The sequence below is a fragment of the Trichosurus vulpecula genome, chromosome 1 (genome assembly GCF_011100635.1).
Source record: "Trichosurus vulpecula isolate mTriVul1 chromosome 1, mTriVul1.pri, whole genome shotgun sequence".
In the NCBI taxonomy this organism is placed as follows: Eukaryota; Metazoa; Chordata; class Mammalia; order Diprotodontia; family Phalangeridae; genus Trichosurus; species Trichosurus vulpecula.
The window spans coordinates 261,813,077-261,837,298 of NC_050573.1; the positions used below are offsets into that span (position 1 = coordinate 261,813,077).

Here is a 24,222-nt window from a genome sequence, read left to right on the forward strand (position 1 = left end):
ATTAAAGGAGTAAAAATCACCAAGAATGAAGAAAAAATTAAAGCAATCATTAGGATATTCTTTCCCCAACTATATGTAAATAATTCTGATAATCTGAGAAAAATCAATGAATATTTATAAAAATATAAATTACCTGGATTAGCAGATCAGGAAATAGAATGCCTAAATAACCTCTTTATAGAAAAAGAAATTGAATAAGCCATTAATGAAATCCCTAAAAAAAAATCCTTAGGGCCAGATGAGTTCACAAGTGAATTCTAATGAGCAATTAAAGAACAATTAATTTCAATATTATATAAACCACTTGAACAAAAGTAAGTGAAAAAGAGTCCAACAAAAATCCTCTTATGATACCAATATGGTGCTGATACCTATACCAGAAAGAGCTAAAATGGAGAAAGAAATGTATAGATCAACTGCTCTATTGAATATCGATATATTTACTCTCAGGGAGAGTGAAACTCGGGAATGGGAGCAGGCCCTGGGCAGAAGCGATTGAGGGCCAGGCCTCTCAGCCCAGGACAGGAGTCTGTTGGAGCTATGGGACAAACCAGCACAGAGTCTGTGGCCACAGGAGCATCTAGATGCATTCCCAATAAGACTAAAGGTGGAAGAAGGATGTCCATTATCACCCCTATTATTCAATGTGGTACTTGAAGTGTTAGCTGTAGCAATAAGAGATGCACAAAAAATTGAAGGAATTAGGATAGGCAAAGAAGAAACTAAGTTATCACTCTTTGCAGATGATATGATGATTTACTTAGAAATTCCTAGAGAATAAAGGAAAAAAAATTATTTGAAATAATAAATGACTTTAGCAAAGTTGCAAGATATAAAATAAACCCACATAAATCCTCAGCATATTACTAACAAAGCCCAATAGCAAGAGAAAGAAATAGAAATTCCATTTAAAGTTACCGTAGACACTATAAAACATTTGAGAGTCGACCTGCCAAGACAAACCCAGGGCCTGTATGAACACAATTATGAAACACTTTTCATACAAATAAAGTCATATATATATATATATATATATATATATATATATATATATGGAAAAAACCATAGTTCTCATGGTTAGGCTGAGCTAATATAGGTACCATACCAATCAAACTACCAAAAAATTGATTTACAGAGCTGGATAAAATAATAACAAAATTCATCTGGAAGAATAAGAGGTCCAGAATATCTAGGGAATTAATGAAAAGAAATGCTAGGGAAGGTGGCCTAGCCACACCAGATATTAAACTGTACTATAAAGCAGCAGTCATCAAAACTACGTGGTACTGGCTAAGAAATAGAATGATGGATCAGTGAAATAGCTCAGGTACACAAGATGCAGTAGTCAGCAATTATTACAATGTATTCTTTGATAAACCCAAAGAATCCAGCTTCTTGGCTAAGAATTCACTATTTCATAAAAACTGCTGGGAAAATTGTCAAATGCTAGGGCATAAACTGGGCATAGACCAATATCTTACACCATATGCCAAAATAAAGTCAAAATGAGTTCATGATTTAGGAATAAAGGCTGATACTAAGCAATTTGGGAGAGCAAGGAATAGTTTACCTATCAGATTTATGGGAAGGGGAAGAACTCATGACACAAGAGATAGAGAGCATTGCAAAATGCAAAATGGAAAATTTTGATTTTGTTAAATTGAAAAGTTTTGTATAAAAAAAAGCCAATGCAACAAAGATTAGGAGGGAAACAGAAAATTGGGAGAAAATCTTTACAACCAGTGTCTCTGATAAAGGACTCCTCTCTAAAATATAGAGAGAACTGAGCCAAAGTTATAGGAATACAGGTCATTCCCCAATTGAGAAATGGTCAAAGGTTTTGAACAGGCAGTTTTCAGAGGAAGAAATTAAAGGTATCTATAGGCATATGAAAAAATGCTCAAAATCACTACTGATTAGAGAAAAGCAAATCAAAACAACTCTTAGGTACCACATCTCTCCTGTCAGATTGGCTAACATGACAAACAGGAAAGTTATAAATGCTGGAGAGGATGTGGGAAAATTGGAACACTGTTACATTGCTGGTGGAGTTGTGAACTGATCCATCCATTCTGGAGAGCAATTTGGAACTATGTGTAAAGGGCTATAAAAATGTGCATACCATTCAACCCAGTAATATCATTTCTGGGGATGTATCCCGAGGAGATCACACAAGTGGGAAATGGACCCATATGTACAAAAATATTTATAGCAGCTCTTTTTGTGGTGGCAAAGAATTGGAAATCAAGGGGATTCCCATTAATTCGGGAATGACTAAACAAGTTGTGGTATATGAATATAATGGAATACTACTGTCCTCTAAGAAATGGTGAAGATACGGACTTCATAATAACCTGCAAAGACCAAAATGATATGTTGCTGAGTGAGGGGAGCAGAACCAGGAGAACATTGTACACAACCACAGATATATTGATTCTGTGATGAAAAACTTTGATAGACTTGGCTCTTCTCAGCAATACAAGGTTCAAAGACAGCTCCAAAGGACTCATGCTGGAAAGAGCTTTCAACATCCAGAGAAAGAACTATGGAGTTTGAATGCACATTGAGGCAAACTATTTGCTGTCTCTCTCTCTCTTTTGGTTTTTTTCCTTCTTTCTCATGATTCATTCCATTGGTCATAATTCTTCTTTACAACTTTACTATTGTGTAACTAAGTTTAATATGAAGGTATATGTTGAAGATATATAGGATTCCACGCCGTCTTGGGAGGGGGAGGGGAGAGGGGAGAGGGGAGGGAAGGGAAGAAAATTTCTAACTCAAAAGCATCTGGAACTGAGTGTTGTAAACTAAAAATGAAAAAAAAAAATCTTAATATGAAAAAAAGCCAAAGGAAATCATACGAGTATCTCAATAGATGCTGCAGCTTGGGGAGAGAGAAAGAAGGCAGAGAGAGCACGAGCTAGTGTGGGTGAGAGGGGAGCATTTTGCATAAGGGAGCTTGGTTTGTGGGAAGCACCTACAGAGGGAAGGCTAATGTGTATAAATTTCTTTGTTGCCATGATGGATTTGGCTTTCTGGCATTTGAATAAATGTTTTGGTTCTGACTTCAATGAACAGAATATGTTATTTTTTGTATTTCAGCACTATGTCAGCATATTCATAGCTGGGTAGGCCCTGTGAGTATAGGATTCACACTACAAAGGCCCAAATGACTTTATGACCTAAATAACAAAAGATCTTTTAGGGGTCAAAAACCAGCTGAATGGGCCTTTGGAGATTTCCACTTAAGGAAACAATTCTTTTTTTTTTTTCCCCAAACATTGACGGACTTTATAAAAAAGTGCATAGAAAACAAGGGATTTAGAAACCTTTGTACAAAATATCTACATCCTGGACCCTGCAGGCAGGTGGTAACTGGAAGAGGGCAGGCAGGGCTCCCTGGGGACGCGTGCGGAGGTTGGGGAGGGGGGAGATAAGACGGTAAGGTACGTGGATGGGGTCCCCTCAGGGCCAGGTCAGGGGCCCACAGCTTGGGGGTCAGTTGAGGAAGGGGCGGCAGCACTTGGCCCCACAGTTTCAGGGCAGCTTGTTGCTGGCATCCTCGATGGGGAGCTTGTAGTCATAGGTGAGTACCTCCCCCCGAGGATGCGGCGGAGAGGGAAGATCACGATGTGCTTCTGGCCCTCCACGTGGATCACCCTAGAGAAGCAGTTGGGCTCACAAGAGTGGTTGATGAAACGCGCCGCATTGCCATGCATGGTGGCATCCACCACGTCAAAGTCATCCATTCGGAACATGTACCACCCGATGCCCTTCCCATCGTAGTACTTTTCTTGCTTGTCTGTGAGCATTGAGAGGATGACTATGCTGGAGTACTCGATGACCATCTCCCCTGTGTCGATGTTGCGTTTACAAAACAAGCCTTGGCCATGGATGGCTGATCTGTAGACCCCCACAGCCTCTTTGGATGTCTTCTTATGGTGACGGAAGTGCATGACCATGGGCAGTTCCAAACTGGTGGTGCGCCTGGTGGACCCGAGCTTCCCCTCATCCTCCTCCTCGTCACAGGCAGCCACCTGAGGCAGCACTAGATGCTGGGATGCCAGGAAGTTGAACAGGTCGAAGGTGCATTTCCGGAGGTAGACTTCTGCCTGGGCGGCACCGTGAGGGTTCAGGGGAGGCTCTTCTTGCCCCTCCCCCTGCTGGTGGTATTGGAACTTGTCGTGGTGGCAGCGCTGGGTCCCTGGCAGCTGCTCGGCCAGGAAGATCACAGCATCATGGTGGATCCCCAAGAGCCGTGCACCACTCATCCCACTGAAGGAGAGGTGCCTGAGCCGGGCATGACCCCGGGCCTCCTGGACCTTCTCAGTCAAGGTCCGCCATACCCCCTCCAGGCTCTCAGCTTCCACACTGAAGCCATCTTCACTGCTGATCTCAAAGCGCAGGTGGGGCCCTGCCCGCCTGGGACCCTGGTTCTCCTTGTCTTCAGGGGATGGCAGATCATCCTCTGAATTGGATGCCTCACCTGAGTATTGGTGCCACTGGGGCTCAAACAGCAGGTCTGGGTGGCCATCAGAGACCTTGGGGAAGCCACAGTCCGGCAGCGGTAGCAATGGGGCCCCATCAGGAAGGGTCGTGGGACTTTCTCCCCCACGAGGTTCTCCAGGAGCATCCAGGTCAAGGACTCCCCCCCCCCCCACAGTGGGTGTTTTCATCCCTACTCTGCTCAATCCACTGCCCAAGGTCCCCACTGATTGGGGGTACTCTGGGGGGACTCCCCCTCCCCATCCAGCGGGGGGCCTTGCTTTGGCGGGGGTGCTGAGAGGCTGCCGCCAGCAAAGGTCGACACCCTCTTGACTCAAATGGCTGGACGCCTGTGTTGGCAACCAAAAATGGGCTCCTTAGCACTTAGTCAACAAGTGGCCTTGACTAGTTTGGCTTTTTCCCCTGAACTGAATACTGTTTGTATGTTGGACTGGAGTAAGCTTGTCGGCCCCTTCACCTTGCTTCCCTTGCTTAAGCTGATGGAAAGAACCTGTGCTTTCCTGGTCAACCCCTTCACCTTGCTTAAGCTGATCGAAAGAACCTGTGCTTTCCTGGTCAACCCCTTCACCTTGCTTAAGCTGATCGAAAGAACCTGTGCTTTCCCGGTCAACTCCTTCACCTTGCTTAAGCAGATTGAAAGAACCTGTGCTTTCCCGGGCGTACCTTACACCCCCCAGAAGCTGGATGGTTAAAAACAGCTTCCGTTGGAGCCAGAGGCTGCTACAACCACAGTCACAGCCACAGCCACAGCCACAGCCACAGCCACAGCCACAGCTGAAGCAGGAGCTGCCAGTGGCAGAGCTGACCTACGGGAGGAAGCTGAACAAGGACTTCAGGCCAGTGGGTAATCTTTTTTACCATAGAGGGGGAAGCATGATTTTGCTTTACGCAATCATGCTTCTCTGTAGCCTCCTGGTTACTCTTTCAAGGCGTACTTATTGGGCCTGGAAGCTTTTGATCAATATATCAAAATGGGGTTGCTGGTTCATGGGTTGGTTACTGTGGAGCCTAAATATATGTTTTGATTCTTCTGCCTTCTACTTTGAGAGTTCCTTATATCCGGCGGTTCCAAACCTTTCAGACATGTATATGATCCTCTTTAAGATTATAAACTCTGCCCTCCTAATACAGCGCCCCATTGCTCAGCACCAGGGTCAGAGATGGGGGAGGTGGAGGTGGGGGGCGCACCACCCCCACCACAGGCAGCACACTCAACAAGGGCCCAGGTGTGAGACCCCAGGCTGGGGTGGCAGTAGGAGGGGTTGGTGGAGGCCGTTTTGGCAGAGGTGGGGCTGGTTCACTCTCCCCTGCCATTTTCACTAACACCTGCCCCAGTTTGTTAACAAGAACGATCTTGGAGGCAGCAGTTTTGGGGGGTTCGGGGGCAGGACTGAGGCTTAGCACACCAACTCCAGAAGCCCCAGGAAGCCAGGCAAATGTCTGGGGGGCATCAGTTGGGGTGGGGAGTGGGGCTGGGGGGGCCTGGCTGCCATTAGCCAGTGAAGGGGGTGGTAGAGGGTGGTCTTCACCAGGGCCAGCCCCACCCTCACCAGCTCCACCTAGGTTCTTGAGTACAAACTCCACAATTTCCGAAGGAAGGTCTTCAGGGGGCCTTGCCCCATCCCCTCCTCCCCCCCACCCCCTACCCCACCCACCCCTGGCCATGAAGGGGGGGCTTCCTGGCCCCAGGGCTGCTGGACGGCCTCAGCTTCACTGTCCGTGCCATCATCCACTCCATCCAGCTGTTCAATTCTGGGGGTTCCAGGTATGGGACCAGGTGGCAGGACAGGCCTAGGCACCACAGTTGGGGGGAAGTGAATGTAGTGGGCAGCAGGGCCAGCCTCCTTCTCTGAACTATCCCCAGGACCCCCCTGGCTACTTCCCCCAGCCCCCTCGGCCACAATCTCCTCCTCCTGGAAGGTTTCAGATCCAAGCAGGCTAGCCACAAAGTCCAAGTCGGCCGTGCTCAGCCCTGGCACCACCTCCATGTCCTCAAAGTCAGGGCACAAGTCCTCAGGAGGAGGGGGTGGGGAGGAGGCTGGACCAGGGGGAGCCAGCTCCCCTGAGGTAGGCATGAGGGCCTCGAAGGCTGAGGTAGGAGGGGGCACCCTGAGCTGAGGAGTGGGCCTGGAGGGTGGAGAGGCCCATTGGGGTGGCAGCCGGGAAGCCAGGGGGCTGGGACGGCGGGAACGTCTTGGGGGAGCTGGGAAGTCAGGATCACCAACTGTTGGGATGTGGTGAGACAGAGATGATGGACTTCCAGGGGAGGGGAGTGGCCAGCAGGAGACACCTCCCAGGGGCCTTCGGGAAGGTGAGTAGTTGGGCACTTTGATTCTAGCCCCTGAGACAGATCGGGGAACCGGGGAAGGGGTGATGCTCTGCTCTGGAGGCGGGGGTAAAGGGCCTGTGTTTTGGGCAGGGGAGTAGCGCTCAGGACCCAGGGAAACTGTGTCAGGCCCTGGTTGGGGGGACTCGGCTCCAAGCAGCTCCGGAGTAGGGACGGGGCTATGCACAATGGTCCTGTTTTCCTCTGCTGCCCCAATGTGGTCAGGTTTCTCCCGAGAGCCCCGGGGTCGATACTCCAGGATCCGGCACCGATACCAGCAGCGCCGACGGGCATCCACTGTGCTCCAGTACAGACGTGAGCACTGGTAGCCAATGGGAAAGAGCCTTCCCTCGCAGTCAGACAGGTCAGACAGCGTCCCCAAGGAATCGATTCGGATAGAGCCAATGAGCACATTGATGGCATCTGGCTCTAATCCTGTCAAAAACTTCTGCTTGAAACTGATGCCCTCAAAATAAATATAGACCCGGCGGAGAACATCAAAGCCGTCAGGAGTCCCGATCTCCTAGCCATCCAGGAGGTCCTTGTGTTTTTGGCAAAATACCTTCTTGTCATCCTGGAAGATACAGCAGCTGGTGCGGGCACACATGAAGTGGAAGTTGCTAAGGCAAGAGGACAAGCAGCAGCCCACAGTGGCCCCAGGCTTCAGGCAGAGTTCACACCTCATCTGCCGGCCTCGGGCCACAGCTGCATGAACGTTCTTGAGGGAGCCGTCGTTCTCCTCAAACACTTCTGCTGACCAGATGGCACAATTTAACGTGTGTCCACTCATTCTGTCCAATGTATAAGAGCCTTCCAGCCTCCTTGGAGTCAGCATCTCCATACTTGAGGCAGAGGGCACACTGTCGAGGGTCCTTTAGATGGGAATCCAAAGCTAGCTCCTTTGCCTCGGTGGCTGGAGTGGTGCTTCCACCAGGGGGCTGGCCAGATACTGGGGTCTCAGACTCTTGTTGTCTCCACTGGGCATAGATATGATCCGCAGATGGAGGCAGAACTGCATTGGGCAGGACTCCATTGGGCAGCCGGGTACTCCGTCTACAATACATGGGATCGTGGGCATCAAACCAACTGAAGGCAGACTCTAGTAGCTTCAGTAAGAGCCCCTTGGCTTGCCCAACAGCCCGGTGCTCAGGAGCCTCCCCTTCCACCATGTGCCTCATCAGGATACCGACCACATCCTCCATGAAGCTGTGCACAGAACTGTGGTGTCCATCTTCAAAGAGCTGGCTTAGAGCTCGGAGGTCACAGGGTCCTCGGTGCAACTGCTCCCCATCCTGTACACACTGGGTGCATTGTAGCAGAGGTCCAGTCACCTTGGCACTCAGTAACCCTTGCAGTACCTGGTGCAGTCCCCTCCCCGGAGAGCGCTATCCAGGGCTTCTCTTCACTGAGGAGGGGCTGTCCCAGCACATGGCCCACACGTATACAGCACCGAGTCTGGCAGGCCAGACAAAATCTCGTAGCCCTCATCTGAGAGGCCCTCGCACTTGGCATGCACCCAATGGTCACACTGTGCACACTGCATCATCTTGCTTTCATAGTAGTTATCCTCATAGCAGCATGTACAAATTGGGCAAAAGTTTCCTTTCTCATAGAGCTGGGTACAGCCAGGGCAAAGACTACAATCTCCCGACCACTCGCTGTCCCAGTTCTTCCCTGGAGCTGCTCCGCAGCTTAATTCTTAAGTAAAATATAGTACTATAGAAAGAAAAGCTCAAAGTTCTCCCTTGCCTTCTCCCAGTCAAAAACCCTTTTCCCTCTTATCTGTGTTCCCCTCTGGGTTTGATTCTCTTGGCTTCTGGCCAGTGCAACCATTTTCAGCCTCATCTCTAGAATTTATCACAACCACCTGACGTCCTCAAACACTCAGCCTGGGTCTGGATGAGACTCTCAACCTTCTGTGTCCTGTCCTGCCCTAGGCTGAGGGCTCTTGGTCAGCCTGGAGATGCTCCTCAACTATTTACCATTTGAATAAATATGGGCAGGAATAGGAAATTGAAGGCTGTGAGGCTTGAGGGAGTGAATTTAAACTCTAGTAAAGAATTTCTCCAGGAGACAAATGAATTCATTGAACAATTTGACTATCATTAACTTTGGGTCTGAGGATACCAAGTGTCAACCATTAATGAGTTCATTCTAAGAAAGACAAACAAAATTAGGTTGCAAAAAAAATTGAAGTTAGGGTGGGGGAATGATTAGCCTATATATATATATATATATATATATATATATATATATATATATATATATATATATATATATATATATATATATATATATATATATATATATATATGTATATATATATAAACATGTATATGTATATATATGTGTATATATAAACGTGTATATGTATATATATGTGTATATATAAACGTGTATATGTATGTATATGTGTATATATAAACGTGTATATGTATGTATATGTGTATATATAAACGTGTATATGTATATATGTGTATATATGTATATACATATATATAATTATATATATAATAGAATGACTGAAACAAGTTATACACGTAGAGTAAAAAAATATAAACATAGGACTATGCAGGCAAAAATGAATGCTAAAAATTGTCTTGACATCTAATTGGAAAAAATAAAATATCATTAAAAATAACTTAGCCTGTATAATTAATATCAATTTCTATTTTGCCTTTTCAAGGAGGGGGCATGGAGTAGTGTAGGGTAGAAATTGGAACTCAAAACTAAAAATAAAAGATTCTTAACATTTTTGCATGTCATTTGGAAATATGTAATGAAATAAATACAATATTTTTTTTAGAATTCCAGTTAGGTCCTATTATTACTCCCTGGTTATTTTTTGGATCAAACTTTACAATAGATTTTCCAAATTTTCTCTTCTTATACAAGCCTATGGTACTATCACTTACCTCTCTTTGAGAAACCAAGGCCAATCACATGGATTCTTTATTCTCACTTTCTCATTTCAATTCTTGACATTATTTCCAACAATTATGTACCTTTTTCTAATCGCTTCTCTTCTCACCAAGGCTAACCAATCTATCTATCCATCTATCTGTCTGTCTGTCTATCTATCTATCCATCCTGGGCCATCTCCATTCATCCTGATGAATATCTGGTCACTGGATCCAGATGGCTCTGGAGGAGAAAGTGAGGCTGGTGACCTTGCACAGCCTTCCCTCACTCAAATCAAAGTCAACTGCAAATCATGTCATCATTTCCCTGATGTCATTGTCTTCTTTGAAAATGATGGACAAACACAACCTATTTATCTATCCATATAGCTATCTATCTAATTTTCTATCTACTCTATTTCCTCCCCAGTGAATTGCTCCCACTATCATTTCCCCTCTCTCTGTTTTCCATTTTTGGTAATTATTGTCTCTTTCTTATTATTTCTGAATAAACCCCTGAATTTCTCATCCTTAATAAAATCCTTCCTACCAGTTGTAATATTATGATCCTCCCCTTTTTCTCAGTTGAACTCTGAAAGAGCTGTTTTCTCTATGACCCTGTTCTCTCGTTCTTAAATGAACCTGCTATATCTGGCTTTCAACCATTCAACTGACATCTCCCTCTCCAAAGTTGACAATGATTTCATAATTTTTACTGTTTTATCTTGGCTTAACAGTTTTGATATCTTTTAAGCAATAAATTAGTAACTATTTAGTTTTTAGATTATAGATATATGTTGACTGTATATCGACTTTATATTCGCAAGCATATGTTGTTATTATTTATTTAGAAGGAAAATTCTCATTGTAATTATCATAAATTGATAATAGTTCTATGCATATCTGTTTTTAGCATCAGTTGACTAAAGTAAAAATATTTTTGTATGTGCTTTGTATATACCTCTATGGGCATATATTTTCTATCTTGCTAGAATATAAAATTCTTCAGGAAAGGGACTGTTTCACATGTCTCTTCACATCTAATGCTCAACAATATGTATGTGGATTGATTGATTTTTTTATTATCTAGCTACTTCCCAATCTCTTTCTCTCTCTCTCTCTCTCTCTCCCTCTCTCTCCCTCTCTCTTCCTCTCCCTCCCTCTCCTTCTCTTTCTCCTTTGCTCCCTTCCTCTCCATGTGTCTCAATTTTAATGAAGGTTATCCAGTGGACCATGCTTAGAATTACCCTTCCTAGTTCCCACTGAGGTTGTGCTCTGATTCAGCACTTGACTGATTGTGGATGACCTTACCATGTTTGTGACTTAGGATTGAAGGACATGAGTGCTTGGAAATGCAAACAATCACCTCACTGGCTTCTATACTTAATGATCAGATGTCTTTGGGGGCCTTCAACTAAAGAAGAGAAATCTTCTGATTAGTGATCTTGCTTTAACTCTCCATTTGGCAAGAAGGATTTTCTGTCACTAAAGTTCTCATGAAAAGGTGGCTCAGGAGTGTTCTTTCCATCTACCTTACCCCTTACTTAGGGGCTACCCTCCAGTCTTGCATGGACTCAACTAGGTAAGCTTTCACCTGTGTCACTAGCTTGGCTTCCTTTTCTGCTTTGCATATTTCCTTTCCTGAGTAGAAGACAAAACTTTGTTTTAGAAATGGGCGGGTGAAGGCTAGGAGACTACTTCTGAGTTTGGGAGGACCAAAGGTTCTGGGATTTGAGTGGACTTGACTCATATAAAGGGAACCTCTTATATTAGAGGTGCAGTTGTACTGGAGCTAATTCCAATTTACTGGGGAGATCTAATTGTCAAATGTCGAGTGTAAGAATTTACCCATTGTATATCAGCAAATACTACAAATCAGGGCTTGATTTATTTTGTTGGTTTTACGGATGCAGCATAAATTAGAAGCATATTGTGGCCTCACTTTTTATTCCAGAGAGCCAGTTGTTATGCATTTACTAGCATATCCTTAATTGGAGGAGAAAGCCACTGAAAAAGACATAGATTGTCAGAGATCATGCAGAACCATGTTGAACTGTAGGGTCTTTAAGGCAATGAATGCTATTTTAAGTTGTTGAGGCTTTTGGGTTCTCTTGTTTCATTTTGTACCTAAGTCCAAAGGAAATAAATGCCTGTCCATACCTGAAACATATTATATATTGAGTACCATTTTACTCGCTACTTTGCAAAGACATAGTAATGGTCAGATGCAATGAACGGAATGTTCTCTAGCCCCTAAAAATAAAGTGGTCCCATTATGTTTTGGATTTGATTACTGTTGACATCCATTTTAGTCCTGAAATCCTATCACTGTGAGTACATAAAGCGATAACTCTTTTTAGGTAACGTAGCCATGAGATGAATGAAGACTTTTTATATTTTTAATGTTTAATTTATTTATTTTCAGTTTTCAACATTCATTTCCATAGGCTTTAAACTTTATCCCCCCTCCCTCTCCCTTCCTTCCCCAAGATGGCATGCAATCCCATATGTTCTCTACACATACATTCCTATTAGACACATTTGCGCATTATTCATGTTTCATAGAAGAATTATAATGAATGGGATAAACCATGAGAAACAAAACAAAACAAGACAAAAGAGAAAAGAGTCTGCTTCACTCTGTATTCTGACTCCATAGTTCTTTCTCTGGATGTGGATGACATTTTCCATTATGAATCCTTTGGAGAAGTTTTAGGTCCTTGAATTGCTGAGAAGGGCTAAGTCTATCAAAATCAATCCTCACACAGTTTGTTTGTTACTGTGTACAATGTTCTGGTTCTGCTCATTTCACTCAACATCAGTTCACATAAGTCTTTCCTGGTTTTTCTGGTCTGCCTGTTCATCATTTTTTATTGAACAATAGTATTCCATTACATTGATATACAACTTGTTCAGTCATTCCCCAATTGATGGGCATCCCCTCAATTTCTAGTTCTTAGCCACCACAAAAAGAGGTACTATAAAAATTTTTGTACATGTGGGACCATTTCCAGTTTTATGATCTCTTTGAGATACAAGCCTAGAAGTGCTATTGCTGGGTCAAGGGGTATGCAAATTTTTATAGCCCTTCGGGCATAGTTCCAAATTGCTCTCCAGAATGGTTGGATCAGCTCATAGCTCCACCAGCAATGAATCAGTGTTCCAACTTTCCCATATCTTCTCCAGCATTTAGCACTCTCCTATTTTGTCATGTTAGCCAAACTGGTAAGTCTAATGTGGCACCTCAGAGTTGTTTTTTTTTGCATCTCCCTGATCTCTAGTGTTTTAGAGCATTTTTTTCACATGACTATAGACAGTTTTAATTTTTTCCTCTAAAAACTGCCTGTCCATATCCTTTGACCATTTATCAATTGGGGAATGACTTGCATTCTTGTAAATTTGACAAAGTTCTCTATATATTTTAGAAATGATACCTTTATCAGAGATAGTAGACATAAAATTTCTTTCCTAGTTTTCTGCTTTCCTCTTAATCTTGGTTTCATTGGCCTTGTTTGTGCAAAACTTTTCAATTTAATGCAATCAAAATTATCTACTTTGCATTTCATAATATTTTCTATCTCTTGTTTGGTCATAAATTCCTCCATTCCCCATAAATCTGACAGATAAACTATTTCTTGCTCCCTTAATTTGTTTATAACATCATCCTTTATACATAGATTATGTACTCATTTGGACTTTTTTCTGGTATATGGTGTCAGACGTTGGTCTATGCCCAATTTCTGCCATACTGTTTTCCAGTATTCTCAGCAGTTTTTGTCAAACAGTGAGTTCTTATCCCAGAAGCTAGGGTCCTTGGGTTTGTCAAACAGTAGGTTGCTATAATCATTGACTACTGTGTCTTGTGTACCTAACCTATTCCACTGATCTACCTCTCTATTTCTTATCTAGTACCAAATGGTTTTTACAATAGCTGCTTTATAACACAATTTAAGTTCTGGTATGGCTAGACCACCTTCCCTAGCATTTCTTTTCACTAATTTCCTTGATATTTTGGAACTTTTGTTCTTCCAGATGAATTTTTATATTATTTTTTCTAGTTCTATAAAATAGCTAGTTTGATTGGTATTGCACTGAATAAGTAAATTAATTTAGGTAGCATTGTCATTTTTGTTATATTAGCTCAGCCTATCCATGAGTAACCGATGTTTTTTCCAGTTATTTAGATCTGACTTTATTTGTTTGAAAAGTATTTTGTAATTGTGCTCATATAGTCCCTGGGTTTGTTTTGGCAGGTAGACTCTCAAATATTTTATAATGTCTACAGTAACTCTAAGTGGAATTTCTTTCTCCTTCTCTTGCTGTTGGACTTTGTTAGTGATATATAGGAAGGCAGATGATTTATCTGGGTTTATTTTTTTTATCCTGCAACTTTGTTAAAGATGTTAATTATTTCAAGTAGTTTTTAATGAGAAACTTTTTAAAAAACCTTGGCTATGATATGAAGTTTAATTCTGGTAGATTGAGGAAATGAATAAACTAACAAAAATAAATCCAACCATAAAAAAGTATCAGGGTGACAGAAAAGTTCAAGACACAAACTTAGAATAAGAGAATGACTCCAAATAATACATGCAAAGCTTCAAGTTAAAACACAATTTGGGCAGAAATTCAACTAGACTTCTTGGAAGAGATGAAATAAAGATTAAAGGAGTTGATTGTAAAAAATAAATTAAGCCAGAATATCAGAGTACAAAATAATGGATAAAAATGAGAACTATTGAAGAAATAATTAGAAATGGAATTAAGAGATTGGCACAAGAGGTACAAAACATACCTAAACCCCAAAGTTCCTGAAAACCAAATAGAGCAAAAGAGAAGCCAATGACTCCAACTCAGTTCAATAAACATTTATTGAGTGTTTAGTATGTGTCAAGCACTGTGCATATTTTAGGGATAAAAAGTGCCCCCCTCAAAGAGCTTATAAATTAAGCTATATGCAAGCAAATATATGCAAAGCATGATATATGTAGGAAAATTAGGAAATATTGGTAAGAGGAAAATCACTGGAATCAAGAAGGTTTAGGGAAAGCTTCCTATAGAAGGTAGGATTTCAGTAGGAAGGCAGAGAAGTCAGCAGTCACAACAAAGGAAATAGTGCATTCCAGGCATAGAGGACAACCAGAGAAAATGTCCAGAGCCAAGAGATGGAATGTCTTGTATGTTGAAGAGCTCAGAGGTCAGTGTCACTGGATCAAAGAGTACATTTTGGGGAATAAAATGTAAGAAGACTAGAAATGTAGGAGGGGGCTAGATTATGAAGGGCTTTGAGTGCGAAACAGAGCATTTTGTGTTCATTCTTAGAAGCGATAGGCAACCACCAGAATTTATTGAGTAGAGCAGGTGACATGATCAGACCTGCATTTAAGAAAAATCACTTTAGTTATTCTGAGTGAAGAATTGACTGGAGTGGGGAGAGATGTGAATTAGGCAGACTCACCAGGAAGCTATTGCAATAATCCAGTTGTGAGGTGATGAGGGACTGCATTAGAGTGATGGCAGTGTCAGAGCAGAGGATGTTGCAAGGTGAAATAGACAGACCTTGGTGACACCTTGAATATGGGGGGTGAGAGATGGTGAGGAATTCAGGATGACTCCTAGCTCATGAGTCTGATGGACTGGGACGATGATGTTGCCTTCTGCTGTAAGAGTGGAGGTAGAAAGTGGAGAGAATATATGCAGACTAATAATAAGTTCTGTTTTGGACATATTAAGCATAATATGTCTTCTGAACCTCCAGTTTTAAATGTCTAAAAGGCAGTTGGAGATGTGAAATTAGAGGTGAGGAGAGAGATTGGAGCAGAAAAGTTAGAGTTGTAAATCAACAGCATAAAGATGATTATTTAATCCATGGGAGCTGATGAGATCACCAATGAAACAGTACAGAAGAAAAAGAGAAGAGGAACTAGGATAAAACTTTGAGGGACACCTGTGGTTAGTGGTCATGATCTGGAGGAGGATCTTGCAAAGGAAATAGAGGGGCAGTCAGATAAGTAGAAGGAAAACCAGGAGAAAGTAGAATCCTAAAACCCTAGAGAGAAGATAGTATCAAAGTAGAGAACTGGTCAACAGTGTCAAGGGCTGCAAAAAGGTCAGGGAGAACAAGGACTGGGAAAAATCCATTAGATTTGGCAATTAGGAGATCATTATCAAATTTGGAGAGAGCAGGTAGAAGATAATAGAAATAGTAAAATTAAGTAAGAAACCTGAAAAATGTAAAAGAAAATGAATGTTATCTCCTAGCAAAAACAACTGTCCTCAAATACAGATCAAGGAGAAAAAAATAAGAATAATTGGACTATCTAAAACCATAACCAAATAAATAGCCTAGACATAATATTTCAAGAACTCTTAGAAGAAAATCTCCACATGGAAACAGAAAAAACATCCATTCATCACATACTGAAAAAAGCCCAATGAAAACTGCTGGGAATATCATAGGTAAAATCCAAGCATTTCAGGTCAAAGGAAAAATGCTTCAAGCAACCAGAAAGAAAGAATTCAACTACCAAGGAGCCATTAAGGGTCACACAAAATTTAGCAGTCTGCACTTGAAGGGGCAGAGAACTTAGAATATGGTATTCCAGAATTAACAGATATATAGACTTACAAGTAAGAATAACTTACTGAGGAAAACTGAGTACCAATCATACAGGGTGGTGTGGGCAATGGACTTTTAATGAAATTGAAGACCTCTGAGATCTGCTTATGAAAAGACTAGAAATCTGTAGAAAACTTGAAGTTGTAACACATGATTAATGAGAAACTTTGAAGATAAACCTGTACTAAAGATCATAAGAGAATGAACAAAGATAAATTGTTTACATCCTAAAATGGGGAGATAATGCATATGTCTCCTCTGAGCCCCATGATAATGAAAACTCATAGAGAGAGTCTAATTAAAGCTTGGTAGTGCGTGTCTTATATTTTGATGATGTTATGAGAAGAGTGGAAAGAGAGGGAAGATGATACTAGGTGAAGTGAAAGAAAGGTTAGGGAAATTTTATGACCTAATATGCAAAGAACGTAAAGTAAGGAATGGCTGGGACTTGAACCTTATTGCGTATAGATCAGTCAAAAGGAGGGAGAATGCACACACACACAGACACACACACACACTCACACATGCACATACATATGTATGACTCAGTATAGGAATACATTTAACTCAGCTGAGAAATAGGAGAAAAAGAGGATAGGAGGGAGGGAGTATTACTGAGAGGGTAGTTTAAGAGAGGGATTTGTCCTAAGCAAAACAAACTTTAACTAAGGATGTACGAAAATATTTAAAACTCTCTTTGACATGGCAAAGAATTTACAGGAGTGCCTATAGTTTGGGGAATGGATGGAAATGTTTATAAATGTGATGAAATATTATTGTGCTGTAAAAGTAAAGGAGATTTTCTCAGAGAAACCTGGAGCAACTTGTATGAAGTGATCCAGAGTGAAGTGAATAAAACCAGAGAACAATTTATACAATGAAGTAATTATGGCAAAATTATCAAGTACAATTACAGAAAACTAATGATGAAACATGATATCTACCTCCATATCCAGAGAGATCAGTGACTTATAGTACAGAATGAGACATGCTTTTCTTTTGTCCAGTGATAGGTGTAGGAAAGAAATAAACTGATTTTAATCGAAAAAAAATGAAAAATGAAGCAAATTTGCATAGAACAGTGATATTACAATGAATTATAAAAACATTTTAAATGTCATATTATTTAATGTATCTAACATGCCTGGTCCACCTAATATTAATTGTTTTTGAAGAGCATAGCACTTAAGAAATAATATACAAGAAAAAATGTTCATTACATTCTGTATTTTCTTTCAACATATGAGCCAATTTTTGTTTGTCACCATTGTGTTGTGGACATTTTTCCTGGAAATGTTCTTAAGGGAATTTAATAGTGTCCTCCATATGCTTTCAAGTACTTTGGAAATACTATAAAAGCAATGAGAAATATTGATTATTAAAAATTTGTGAGTACATCTTTCTTCTTTTTCCTTTGAAGGGGTTTTAGTGATAAATATCATCTTTCTTTTGCTAGTATTTTTCTTTAGAACCTTATAGAAATTTTCTGCTCACTGATGACTTTTCAAAGAAGTAAAAATGCTATAAAATGGAACTAAAGGCATTTTGTTCCCTCTAAGTTCTTTCATCTTCCCATTTTGACCATTTCATGCCATGCCTCATGAATAACTGCAAATATTCCTTTAAAAAAGTGTTGTACTCTTTGCTGTGTTACTTGGAATCAATACAGTAGGGGTAGGGGAACAAGTCACCACTATGTTCTAAGCAAATAAAAAATGTAACTTTTAGGGTCTCTGTAGACCAGTCGTTAAATATTAGCATTATATGCCAGGATTCCCTGTGTACATGAAAATCAGGGTTTGTGGAAATGATATTTTGCTATAAGAAGGTCACTGCTGTCTGATCATTTAAATTCTATGTCTCAACTGAGAAAAATCACTTCACAACTGAGAAACACAATTGTAAAGAATATTGGGGACATATTGAGCAAATGAATCACATTGTATTATTCTTTGAATAAATATTAGTGAGCTCACTGCATAGTGAACCTATCATGGCTAGCCAGCAAAAATAAGTGGCATTTATATAGTGTTTAAAGGCTTATAAAGCATTTTACAAAAAATTGTTTCACTTCAGCCTTTTCTCTCCACATTCAATTGTTCAGCATTTTCATGCTGCCTACTTTCTAACCAAGGTCTCAGAGAAACACAGCAGCATACGTGTATTCCCCATGCAGTGCTCCAGAATCCCAAACTAAACTTGGCCTTTAGATCCTTCAACAAATTCTCTATTTACTTGGAATTTACTCTGTAAAGGAATGTACTTGACACTGCAAAATATAAAAATGCAAAAAAAATGCATCCCTACTTTTAGGGAATTTTAGGCAAAATAAACCCATACAAAATTATTTGAGAAAAAATACGGAATTGTATATTATTCACATTAGCACAGCCATTAGCAAAATCTAGCTTGCTGATTACTGATGCCTTCTACCTGTTCAGGTAACCATGAAAATCTTGGATTCTCTGGGCACATTGCCCTGGGCAGATCTCATCCTCAGTGTTCTTTTTTAAAATCAATTTAATTGGTATCTCGTATTTTGACATAATGTATTTTTCACCCAGTATCATTCACACTTTTTTTATCTTTTAGAGTTAAGTCATATAACAAAGAATATATTTAAGGAAAAAAAACAAACATGAAGAAGAAAAAAATCAGCAAAATTGATCAATATATCAAAGAAAGTCCAGAAATATATATAGTGTTCCATCTCTCTGGATCTCCCAATTGTGAAAAAGATTTCTTTTTCTTTTGCAGGGGGGAAGGCAGGACAATTGGGGTTAAGTGACTTGCCCAAGGCCACACAGCTAGTAAGTGAATCAAGTGTCTGAGGCCAGATTTGAACTCAGGTCCTCCTGACTTCAGGGCTGGTGCTGTACTCACTGCACCACCTAGCTGCCCCCAAAAGAGAGATTTCTAATCTCATTTTTTATTCATCCTTGATTTTTGTAATTTTACTATATTCTTTTTTAAAATTTTCTACATGGTAGTTCTTTCCTTTTATATTGTTGTAATCTTTTTTTCTTGGTTCTATTTGATTCACCCTGCATTGATTCTTATATATCTTTCTATGCTTGTCTTTATTCATTGAAGACAGCTAGGTGACCCAAAGGAGATACATTTTATAATAAATAATTTTATTTTTTTCCTCAGTTAAATGCAATAAAAAATTTTGACATTTAAAAAAAAAATCTGAGTTTGAAATTCTCTCTCTTCCTCCCAGTGCTCCCCACTCCTTGAGAAGACTCTGATACTTGTGAGGTGTGTCATCCTGAGTAAGTCACTTAACCTGTGCTTTCATCAGTTTCCTTAACTTTAAAATAGGGATAATAAAAGCACCTATTTCAAAAGGTTTTTTGTTTTAAGAGGATTAAATGAGATAATATTTCTAAAATGCTTAGCATAGCACCTGACACACAGGATTTTTATAAATGCTTATTCATTTACCTTCCCCCTTCATTATGACAATTTTTTAGAACACAGTAATTATTTTCTAATACTTTCCATTTTCTTTCCATTACTTTCATGGGACACAAGTTGCTCAGCCATTCATTGAAGAGCATCTCCTACATCTCCCTCTGCAATCCAGTCCAAACCTCTCTTGTTTGTTTCATGTCCATATCTTGTGATCTCTGTTGCAAATACAGTCAATGTTCTATTCCCTTCTTATTGTTACTGTCAATTATCTCACCAGAGCATTGAATAAACAGTGATAAAATACTCTAGCATGTACGCTTCCGTTCCATGCCAAATTTTGTATGTAATTTATTAAACCTTGATCGTCACCTGTATGTGTTTGTTCATAAATGATTCTTTTTTTTTCTCAACCAAGATCACAATGATATCACTTGTTCCCACATCAAGAGCCAAGACTTGCTATTTGGGTGGGCCCTCGACTTTGCAACATTTTGCCTTTGAATCTATTTGTTTTCCTCCTATTTTTCTCTTTTATGTTTTACTGGTATTCGCAGCTTAATAATTTCAACTGATCTCTATTGGCTAGTAAAAAAAGATAGCATAGCATAGATAATTTTAATGTACATGTTCAGTGGAGATAGGTAAGTTAAAAATTCCAGATGTTTCCACAATTATTTTCTCTTCAAGGTAATATTATGACGACAGTGTAATGCATTAACATATTCTATTAATTGGGTTTCCTCATGCAGGCTCTTTGGAAGGGTACTTATGTTTCAAAGTAGTCTAAATAATTGATTGTTTTTCCTGATCTTTCTGTGTTCTGGAGTCTGCTAGAAATTATTTGTTGCCATGCAGTCATTCAAAGAAAATAAAAGATGAAATGAAATGCAAAACAATGAAGTTGGTTTAATGACATTATTATTCATAACCTAAATGTATTCAGCACAGGACTGTGAGGCCCTGTTGTATTGAAAATAGTGACAGTGAGGTACTGACAGCAGAGGAAGAATTTTTATTAGTACCAAAGAATAAGACTGAGTATATTTATACCAGGCTTTTCATTAAGCTCAGCTTTCTTGCATAGTTTGCTAATATTTTTCCAGCATCTTAAAAGAATTGTGATATTGTGTAATCTAAATACACATCCATGGAAGTATTATTGAGGCTATGCAAGCTCTTTCGTCTTTAAAAATCTTTCTTAATGATAAGTACAGCTACCAAGTTCACTTATTTTTCATGTAGAAAAGCTTTCTCTAAATTATATGGTACAGTCCTTGAATTGCCACGACTTGGCATCTTATACCTAGAGAGTTACTATTGCTGTAGGTAGCTGTAAGTAAAGTTTCCTGCTGGGTTGATTGTAAAACTCCTTTTCAGGATTAACAAGATAGCCATGCAGAGTTGACATTTGACATGTAAAATTTGTAAGACAGGCATATATACTCTTCTTGATTAAGCATACTTTTATCATCCTAAATTTATGTTGGTGTCCGGAGTAGAGAAATCACGAGATTTATGTGGCATTTTCCAAAAAAAGTAAATTTATCTGACGTTTTCATCCCCTACTATCTTTTACATCAAACTGTCTTCAAACCTGGAAAGGAAACAATGATCTTTCCTATGTTGGCTTTTTTATTGAATAAGGATTATAAGTAATTTGTCACTTCTCCCTCACATCTCTCACTCAATGGTAAAAATTGGATCATAGGATAATAAATATACCACCAAAAGAGACCTTAGAAGCCATCTCTTCTGACCTTTCCATATTACAGATAACATATTCCATCAAGCCTTTCCTTTAATAATAATAATAAGATTTTATCTGGCAGAGAGGGGGAGTAGAAATAATTTTTCCCAGATTTATATACCACCCGAATGTATCAACAATGTTGCTATCAGCTTCTGTGGAGGTGTAAGGCTAATAACACCAGAAAACAGGAGGGCTGCTAGCACAGGTCTTTGACCCGCTTTTCTTTATTTTTTTAATTTAAATTTATTTATTTCACATATTTAGTTTTCAGCATTGATTTTCACAAGAGTTTGAATTACAAATTTTCTCCTCATTTCTACCCTCCCCCCCACTCCAAGATGGCATATATTCTGGTTGCCCTGTTCCCCAGTCAGCCCTCCCCTCTATCACCCCCCTCCACTCTCATCCCCTTTTCCCTTACTTTCTTGTAGGGCAAGATAAATTTCTACGCCCCAATGCCTGCATATCTTATTTTCTAGTTGCATGCACAAACTTTTTTTTTGTTGTTTTTGAACATCTGTTTTTAAAACTTTGAGTTCCAAATTCTCTCCCCTCTTCCCTTCTCACCCACCCTCCCTAAGAAGTCAAGCAATTCAACATAGGCCACATGTGTATCATTATGTATAACCCTTCCACAATACTCATGTTGTGAAAGACTAACTATATTTTGCTCCTTCCCAACCCATCCCGCTTTATTGAATTTTCTCCCTTGACCCTGTCCTCTTTCCAAAGTGTTTGTTTTTGATTACCTCCACCCCCATCTGCCCTCCCCTCCATCATCCCCCCACTTTTATATTTTTATCTTCCTCCCTCTTCTTTCCTGTGGGGTAAGATACCCAATTGAGTATGTATGGTATTCCCTCCTCGGGCCATATCTGATGAGAGCAAGGTTCACTCATTCCCCCCTCACCTGCCCTCTCCCCTCCTCCCACAGAACTGCTTCCTCTTGCCACCTTTATGTGAGATATTCCACCCCATTCTATCTCTACCTATCTCCCTCTCTCAGTATGTTGCTCTCTCATCCCTTAATTTGATTTTATTTCTTTTAAATATCTTCCCTTCATCTTCAACTCACCCTGTGTCTGCTCTCTCTCTCTTTTATATATACACACACACAGATATATACATACATACACATTCACTTATATATATATACATAAACATATATATATGTATATGTATATGCATATTCCCTTCAGCTACCCTAATACTGAGGTCTCATGAATCATACATGTCATCTTTCCATGTAGGAATGTAAACAAAACAGTTCAACTTTAGTAAGTCCCTTGCAATTTCTGTTTCTTGATTACCTTTGCATGCTTCTCTTGATTCTTGTGTGTGAAAGTCAAATTTTCTATTCAGTTCTGGTCTTTTCACTGAGAAAGCTTGAAAGTCCTCTATTTTATTGAAAATCCTATTTTGCCTTGGAGCATGATACTCAGTTTTGCTGGGTAGGTGATTCTAGGTTTTAATCCTAGCTCCATTGACCTCTGGAATATCGCATTCCAAGCCCTTCGATCTCTTAATGTAGAAGCTGCCAGATCTTGGGTTATTCTGATTGGATTTCCACAATACTCAAATTGTTTCTTTCTGGCTGCTTGCAGTATTTTCTCCTTGATCTGGGAGCTCTGGAATTTGGCAACAATATTCCTAGGGGATTTCTTTTTGGGATCTATTTGAGGAGGTGATCGATGGATTCTTTCAATTTCTATTTTGCCCTGTGGCTCTTGAATATCAGGGAAGTTCTCCTTGATTATTTCTTGAAAGATGATATCTAGGCTCTATTTTTGATCATGGCTTTCAGGTAGTCCAATAATTTTTAAATTATCTCTCCTGGATCTATTTTCCAGATCAGTGGTTTTTCCAATGAGATATTTCACTTTGTCTTCCATTTTTTCATTCCTTTGGTTCTATTTTATAATATCTTGATTTCTCATAAAGTCACTAGCTTCCACTTGCTCCAATCTAATTTTTAAAGTCGTATTTTCTTCAGTGGTCTTTTGGACCTCCTTTTCCATTTGGCTAATTCTGCCTTTCAAGGCATTCTTCTCCTCATTGGCTTTTTGGAGCTCTTTTGCCATTTGAGTTAATCTATTTTTTAAGGTGTTGTTTTCTTCAGTGTATTTTTCAGTATTTTTTTGAGTCTCCTTTAGCAAGTCATTGACTTGTTTTTCATGGTTTTCTCACATCCTTCACATTTCTCTTCCCAATTTTTCCTCTACTTCTCTAACTTGTTTTTCCAAATCCTTTTTGAGCTCTTCCATGGCCTGAGAGCAGTTCATGTTTTTCTTTGAGGCTTTTGTTGTAGGCTCTATGACTTTGCTGTCTTCTTTAGGCTGTATGTTTTGGTCTTCTTTGTCACCAAAGAAAGAATCCAAAGTCTGAGACTGAATCTGGGTGTGTTTTCGCTGCCTGGCCATATTCCCAACCAACTAACGTGACCCTTGAGTTTTTCAGTGGGGTATGACTGGTTGTAGAGTAATGAGTTCTATGTTCCACGTTTGGGGGGGAGGTGCCAGCTCTGTCACAGCAGCACTCCTCCTTCCCCAAGAACCCCCAACCCGGACTGGGCTTAGATCTTCATCAGGTTGTGCACTCCTGCTCTGATCCACCACTTAATTCCTCCCACCAGGTGAGCCTGGGGCCAGAAGTGGCAGCAGCTGTAGCTGCCCCACCTCCGCTGCCCCTGGGGCTGGAAGCCGAA

General features: G+C 40.3%; 1 protein-coding gene across 1 annotated transcript in view; it reads right to left on the reverse strand.

Annotated features, from left to right (window-relative positions):
* Positions 1-3,498: 3,498 nt before the first annotated feature.
* The window catches only part of LOC118836691 (histone-lysine N-methyltransferase 2B-like), an 84,193-nt gene continuing 63,469 nt past the window's right edge, over positions 3,499-24,222 (reverse strand). Inside the window, 7 exon segments of the mRNA XM_036743910.1 lie at positions 3,499-3,605; positions 3,608-4,714; positions 4,717-4,835; positions 5,636-6,155; positions 6,158-7,604; positions 7,606-8,202; positions 8,205-8,530. Of these exon segments, the coding sequence (XP_036599805.1) occupies positions 3,499-3,605; positions 3,608-4,714; positions 4,717-4,835; positions 5,636-6,155; positions 6,158-7,604; positions 7,606-8,202; positions 8,205-8,530 (4,223 nt within the window).